This window comes from Phragmites australis, chromosome 16 (genome assembly GCF_958298935.1).
Source record: "Phragmites australis chromosome 16, lpPhrAust1.1, whole genome shotgun sequence".
NCBI lineage: Eukaryota > Viridiplantae > Streptophyta > Magnoliopsida > Poales > Poaceae > Phragmites > Phragmites australis.
The window spans coordinates 4270925-4278448 of record NC_084936.1 but is presented as its reverse complement, the minus strand read 5'-3'; the positions used below and the strand labels follow the sequence as shown (position 1 = coordinate 4278448).

Sequence of the window (7524 nt, the reverse complement as noted above, 5' to 3'; positions counted from 1 at the left end):
GCTGCTACTAGCCTGAACGAAGAATCTGTCGCACGCGGGCCGCGTGGAACTCCTCGGTGGAAGTGTGCATCAACTGGAGCCACGCCACCTCCACGTCAGTACCCAAGAGTCCAACAAAGAGAAAGCTGATCTCGTCATTATCGAAAAGGCCCAGAACCGAAGAGGGCCAACTGGGCCGTCTTCATCAGCCCGCCCGCATTAGGCCCATTAGAACTTTTGGGTTTCACCCTCGTCCCACAAAGGCCCGTTAGCCCGTCCCTCACTGTCTCTCGGTCCATTTAGTCCGCGTCGGGGGCACGGCGAGATCCCGGCCGTCCAACCTAGGGCTGGAGTCGCGGCGCCTCCCTTATAAGCACCAAACCCTAGCCCGAAACCCCTTCCTCCGCCAGACGCGCCGGCTCCTCTTCGTCCTCCTCCACGCCCGCTGCCGCCGCGTCTCCTTTCCAGGTTCGTCTGCTAGCTCGCTCGCTCGCACTCCTACTGCCGCCTCCATTCCGTCACGCTAGTCCGAGCCACGGGTGAACGGCCGGCCCGCTATCCGGGCGGTAATGAGTCGACGCGCGTGCAGATCTCGCTACGCGTCTCTCCCCGAAGCTCGTAGCTGTAGGTTTTCGGGGGCGCGTGTAGGCGTAGTTGGCCATGCGTTCTATATCGCTAGTGTAGGCGTTGTTTGGCGTTGCTGATGGGATGTGATTGCGCTGCTGCGCAGGTAAGAAGAGGAGGAGGGCGAAATGGTGAAGCACAACAACGTTATCCCCAACGGCCACTTCAAGAAGCACTGGCAGAACTATGTCAAGACATGGTTCAACCAGCCCGCGCGCAAGCAGAAGCGCCGCATCGGTGAGCACATCACCCCTCTTCACTTTTCTTTCATCACAGATTTACAGTGCGTGCTTTAATACAAGGGAAAAATGCACAAACCCCTCATAAGTCACTCCATTTTTGAGATTCCCCCCCATAAACCATTTTATTGCAAAACCCCCCCAACAGTAATTTAGATTTGCAAACCCCCAGCAATTGTTTAATCCAGAAAATAGGTTTTCTTTAATATAAAAAATATGTAAATTCTTTAATAATTTAGATAAAGGTTTTAAAAATGATTCCTTTGGTGAAATAAATAAAATAAAATGTTTTTAATTCTATTAATATTATATATATATATGTTTTTCAATGATAAAATAAATGTTTTAATTATGAGAAAAATTTAGAAAATCTAGAATAATGTTTTAATAGGTTTTCTATATTTTTAATTATGGAAAAATGGTAAATAATTAGAAAATAAAGGGAATTTTTAATTTTTCTAGGTTTTCTATGTTTTTAATTTTAGATAACACATAAGGCAAACGTATAAGTTGCAATGGTATAAAGGGAATCTTCTCTAATTTGTCCGGCCGGCCTACCCATTGGCATGGCACTTGGCCGCATTCCAGCGCTCGGCCTCTCTTACGTAGATGCAGAGAGTTCGGTATGATTTAGCATCAGTCTCCATTGATTTATCGTTATTTGTGAACACAAATAATAAATAAAATTATATCCTTATTCCTCTAAGGGACATAATTAAAACATTTATTTTATCATTGAAAAATATATATATAAGATTAATAGAATTAAAAATATTTCATTTTATTTATTTCACCAAAGGAATCATTTTTAAAACCTTTATCTAAATTATTAAAGAATTTACATATTTTTTATATTAAAGAAAACCTATTTTCTGGATTAAACAATTGCTGGGGGGTTTTTTGCAAATCTAAATTACTGTTGGGGGGGTTTTTGCAACAAAATGGCTTATGGGGGTGAATCTCAAAAATGGAGTGACTTATGGGGGGTTTTGTGCATTTTTCCCTTAATACAATGTTTTCTTATGTTCTAGTGTCGGGTTAATTGATTTGTGGGGTGACTGCCTGCTATGTTCTCGTATACAATGCATATGTGCACGCTTTAGTTGCTTTAGTTTAGTATAAATGCTCTAATGGTAGGTTGGTTAGTTTATGCTAAAGCTTACTATTTGGTGTCCTTGTTTATGCACAGGAAACCCCAGTATATACTTTGTGATTCTGCCCCAAATCATCAGCTCAATGAATTGTTCATGCTAAAACTCTTGTAACTGAACCGAGGATAGCTGATATGCGTGCTTCCCAACTGTCTGAGTTTGTGTCTACTGCGTTTTTGGTTATTATCTATGTTGTGCTTCAGTGACATGCTAGTACGGTTTGCTCTCCATGTATTCGATTCTTGAAACACATTTGAGCTATAGGAATAGGGTTCTGTTCAATGTTACTTGTTTCCATGCTTTACTGAAATATATTTCATTATAAATGCTGCTTTATTATCCAGTTGTGATGACGATTTATGTTCACTGATGTTGCCTGCCTTTCTTTTCCTCAAATTTCATTGTATTTTGCTTGCTGGCAATTCTTAAACAACCCTGGTATGTTATGTTTATAGCTCGTCAAAAGAAGGCTGTGAAGATCTTCCCACGACCAACTGCTGGCCCCCTTCGCCCCATTGTGCAATGCCAGACTCTGAAGTACAACATGAAGTCAAGGGCTGGGAGAGGCTTTACCCTTGAGGAGCTGAAGGTGATACGTTGCTTCATTGTTCATCTGTCCAAATTTCTTTTGAGCCATGTCACTTTATCTCCTAATTGGTTTCATTCACATGTTATTTTAAAGAAATTGTTTCCTTCCAGGAAATGAATTTACCCTCAGTTATGCATTATTCATATTTTTTGTATCGATTGCTGGCATGCATGCTTGTTGCATTCTCTTGAATTTGGAATGCTTGTTTCTCGATGACAGCAATTTTCCTAATGTTAGCAAATTTTGCGGTCAGTAGCTTGGAGTTTCTCTTTTATTCTAACTAAGTCATCTGATGAGAAACTACTCTATCCTTGATCTTCTTGCTGATGTTATTATCTTGTAATTGCAGGCAGCAGGCATTCCAAAGAAGCTTGCTCCAACCATTGGCATTTCTGTGGATCACCGCCGCAAGAACAAATCACTTGAGGGACTGCAGGCTAATGTCCAGAGGCTTAAGACATACAAGGCCAAGCTGGTTATCTTCCCAAGGCGTGCTCGCAAGGTCAAGGTATGTCTATGAGTTCTTTTTCCTGAATGCATTATCTTTTGAAGATATTGTCGTCTGTTTATGATCTTTGTTCATTGACCATGTCCATTTCAGGCTGGTGACTCTACTCCTGAGGAGCTTGCCACTGCCACCCAGGTCCAGGGTGACTACATGCCTATTTCTCGTGGTGAGAAGCGCTCGATTGAGGTTGTGAAGGTTACCGATGAGATGAAGGCATACAAGGCCTATGGTAAGCTCCGTCTGGAACGGATGAACAAGAAACACCTTGGTGCCCGCCAGAAGAAGGCTGCTGAGGCGGAGAAGGACGAGAAGAAGTGATTGGATATAGTTTCTATTTTGTTTCTATTCAGTCACTAGTGGATGTTATCGTCAAATGACTTTTCCTAAATTTTGCTTTGACGCTGGAAATAGAGACCAGCTGATCGTTTTGGTGTCCTCATACTCCTTCAGTTTGATACCTGGTACTACCTGTTTGCGTGCCCTGCTATCTAATGGGTCATTGGATTCTGCTCTTTTATGCGCTCCCGGATTTACCCAGCTTCCATTCCGGAGCATCTTAATCTGAGAAGATTGATTGGGAAGTTGTAGGATAAAATAAGGTGGTTTAAATATCTATTTTTAATTTAAAATAAGAATAAGATGAATAAGCTAAAATCTTCAATCTGTTCACATCATTAGTATTAAGAATTTCTAAGTTAGGAATGATTTAGTTTTAAAGATTCTGAAAGCTAACCTCTATCAAACATGTCTTAAGTTTCCTATGTATGGAAGGAAAATTCCATTATTCCCTCCATCCAAAAATAAGAGGCATATTTTATCTGTTTAGTAATAGGTGTATCTTTTTGCTGGGTTTTTGAAGTTAGATTTTGACTAAAATTTTCTTATAAAATATATCATTTATAGTTATAAAACTTATATAGTGTAAAATTATTTTGAATTATGTATTAGTGGTATAACTTTTATACCACTAGATATTTTTATTATTTGATTAAATGCTAATTAAAGTACTTAAAGTTTTTTTTAAAAAAAAAATACGTCTATTATTTTTGAAGGGCTATTGAAGATGAACTAGACTATCCCTTAATTACAAGATGCATGACAACCCCCTAATTACAAGATGTATGACATGTTTGGTCCATGCGTACTCTTGCTACAGCTAACCTTAGGCAAGTGTGGTGCACCGCACCTTTTGCAGCAAGTAAAATGGTTATCACACTAGTGGAACATTAGACAAATAAATGAGTTTATGACAAATGAGCCGTGGTAATAAAAAAGTTTAGCTATCCAAAACTGCAGTAAGCAACCACAGTACCACAGACCTCTCAGAAAATGTATGGCACGGCGAACGTTAGGCCGTTTTCACTAAATTGCAGAACTAGCAGTCTATCGGCATCCCAAATGTCAACTAGGAAATATCGTCATTTGTAAGACAAATACCAAATGCCGACAGGGTTCTAGTTTTGCAATTTTGCAAAAATAGATATCTAATTTGCAATTTTTCGTTAAATTAATATTATTCCAAAAACTAGGCGTGATAATGTCAGGCATGAACCAATCATGGCTTAGGGTATGTAGGAAATAACACACACATTTGCATTGAAAAATTAGAATGTGAAATAAGCATTATATCGATGAAAAAAAAATTCTCTGTTTTCTGTAGCATTTGGATCATATAACTCATTCTCCTGGAGTTTTCAGACTAACGCTTTCCTAAAAGTTCTTCTCGGAAAGTGGAGCCTGATGCTTTCTGCTTGTGCTCCTTTTTGCCCGCTTGCTTAGGCTGGTAGTATAATCACTTTCCATAGATATGATAAAAAAAAAGAGCAAATCACTTGTCCATCCTTGTTCCTCGCTAACTAAATTTTACTCTCTCCATATTTTTATTTGGCTATTCACTCTAAATGATCTTCTTTCTATATTTTTACATATTTTAGCAGACTAATCAGATTTCACTCTCCATATCTCACTTATCTATATTTTATTCAATAGCTATTTTTTTCTTTGCTACGCCTATAATTTAGTATATTAGTTTAGATGAATTTACATTTAAAGTTTGTAAGAGATTTTTTAGTTAGAACCATTTAAAATAGGTTCTCTGTTATTTATTCTATAAGCACGAAAATCGGTGTGATTTTAGAAAGCTCATAAATACATCTTTTCAATTTATAAAAGAGAGGAAAATGAATGAATTTTTGAAGCATGTTGCAATTTATAAAGGAGCCCAGCGCACACGTGGCCGAGATGGCGAGGCCGCTGCATTTGGCGAGGCGAGCGCGCGTTTTGGTGATGCTACCGTGATGGCGATGCTGTTGACGAGGTTGCTAGAGGCGTGTTTTCGCGGCACGGCGAGCCGAGCGGTGAGGCCGCTGGAGCTGCTCTCAGAGCAACTCCAACACTTACGCTATCGTACCCTCTTATCTTCAAAGTAACATGTGCATCTCTAAAATTAGCTTCCAATAAACACACTAACGTATATGTTGTTTATAGATACCCTCTAAATTGGCTTACCCGCACGCTAAATTTAGCGTATCCTACCTGGGCCGCTATCTAGCAATCACAGATTCTGTAGAGGGCCGAGAGAGACCAGCAACAGTTAATTAGCTTTTGTTTCAAAAATTTATTTCTTCTCTCCTCTTTCATAAATTTAAAAAGTGACTTTGTAAAGCTGCTAAAATCATAAAGATTTTTATACTAATAGAATATATAACAAAGAATCCATTTTAAATGGTTCCCACTAAAAATATCTTACAAATTTTAAATGAAAATTCTCCAAATTTAACTATTTTTGTACATTGCTTGAATTTTTAGGGCATAAATTTAATTCCCAAAAAATAGGGAAAATTCATGAATATTCATATAAACTAATGTACTAATTTATAAAATATAGTCGTTATGAATATATTGTTAGTTATAGAATACTATTAAAAAAATGAGAGAAAGAATATGAAGAGTGAAATATAGATGTGCTGTTGGAGTGGTGGAGTAATATAGAGAGGGAATCTTTATAGATAGTAATCCATATAAGGATATAGAGGGTGAAATATAGATATGCTGTTGAAGTTGCTCTTAGCAGCAGGCATCAGCAAATCATAGGTTCTGATGAAATTGAGAAAAACAGGTGGCTAGCTGCTGCTGAAATCTGGTGGTGGCTGCTCGCCCTAGTCCTCTCCTCATCTCAGTAAATTGTATGCCGTTGATCTCAGCAAATTGGACTTCACCAAGAATTTCTTTCTCTGGAACGATCTGGCTAGGTGAAAACATGGTCCTCTCTTTATATAATTGTATACCGTTGATTTGATGCTCCCTCCCCCCCCCCCTCCCCCCTGTTTTTGTTAGACATGAACCAAGATCTGAACAGAGTATGCATGTGTAAACATAGAGATCACAAATTTTGCCCTGGTTTTGATTACAGTGCAGTAAATAAAGGGGATGTGCATGCTAGAATTCTAACAATATTTGCTTCATTACTCTTGTGCTGCTAGCGTGGTGGGTATCATGGGGAAGCAAATTCTGTGAGACCTCTCGGAGAAAGATCTCGTGAGATCTCTATCTGTGTTATATACTTTGAATTTAACGGCTCACATATGTGCGTGCAGATATGGTAAAAGACATGTGTCATGCAAAAAACAAGAGTCTGCATGTGAGATCTGATCTCACATAATTTGCTTTCCATGTATGAACGGGTCTAGCAACCATCCTCGGAACGTGGACGATGTGTTTGCTCAGGTTTTTGGTGCCGCCGGGGCAGCGAAGCCATCGGCCGTGGAAACCAAACTGCCCAGCCTAGCTATATGCTGGTGCAACGAGCAAGATGAAGATATCCAGGAACATTGTGAAGCCTAACGGGTAAGCATCTTAATTTTGATTTATAGGTCGCAGCTGAGCCTGCCCCCTCTCTATATGGGAATCAACTAGTCTTATTAGCGCGGCTACGCCGCGCCTGTTTTTTATTTTTCTATATAGAGCATGACAAAATAATACTAAAAAAATTAGGTTCACAAATTTTGTATATTTCAATATTTATTTATAAAATTATTAATGTTAAACACATTTAATTAATTATAGAGAAAACAATAGTACTTTTATGCATGCACATAGTTTTAACATATAGGTGAAAGTAATACTAACCTAAAAAAATTTGTTTCATATTTTTTTTGAGTTTTAGATATTTTTCTTTGCATTTTAGATTTTTTTCAGCTGATTTATTAATATAACTAATATTCATTTCGATATTTTCTAGAATTTCCTAAAAAGAAAATTACATATGTATATATACATACATATGTATATATACATATATATATATACATGTATATACATACCCAGAGCCCACTGCTATAGTAGCAACAGTAGCAGAGGCCCTGAGAGCTTGAGAATTCTTCCACCGTTAGTAGATAGTATTGATTTGTACCTCCTCCTCCTCCTCTTAACAAC

At 38.4% G+C, this 7524-nt stretch overlaps 1 protein-coding gene across 1 annotated transcript; it reads left to right on the top strand.

Annotated features, from left to right (window-relative positions):
• The first annotated feature begins 324 nt into the window (after positions 1–324).
• On the top strand, positions 325–3602 carry LOC133896057 (large ribosomal subunit protein eL13y-like). Its single transcript, XM_062336572.1, has 5 exons — positions 325–447; positions 710–840; positions 2449–2582; positions 2932–3090; positions 3184–3602. The coding sequence occupies exons 2-5, from the start codon at positions 732–734 to the stop codon at positions 3406–3408; spliced, it is 627 nt and encodes a 208-aa protein (XP_062192556.1). The 5' UTR covers positions 325–447; positions 710–731; the 3' UTR covers positions 3409–3602.
• Positions 3603–7524: the final 3922 nt, after the last annotated feature.

Coding starts and splice junctions, on each gene's coding strand:
- LOC133896057 (XM_062336572.1), top strand. CDS start 732: ATGGTGAAGCACAACAACGTTATCCCCAACGGCCACTTCAAGAAGCAC. Junction 841..2,448: donor CAAGCAGAAGCGCCGCATCG/GTGAGCACATCA, acceptor TTATGTTTATAG/CTCGTCAAAAGAAGGCTGTG. Junction 3,091..3,183: donor GGCGTGCTCGCAAGGTCAAG/GTATGTCTATGA, acceptor TGTCCATTTCAG/GCTGGTGACTCTACTCCTGA.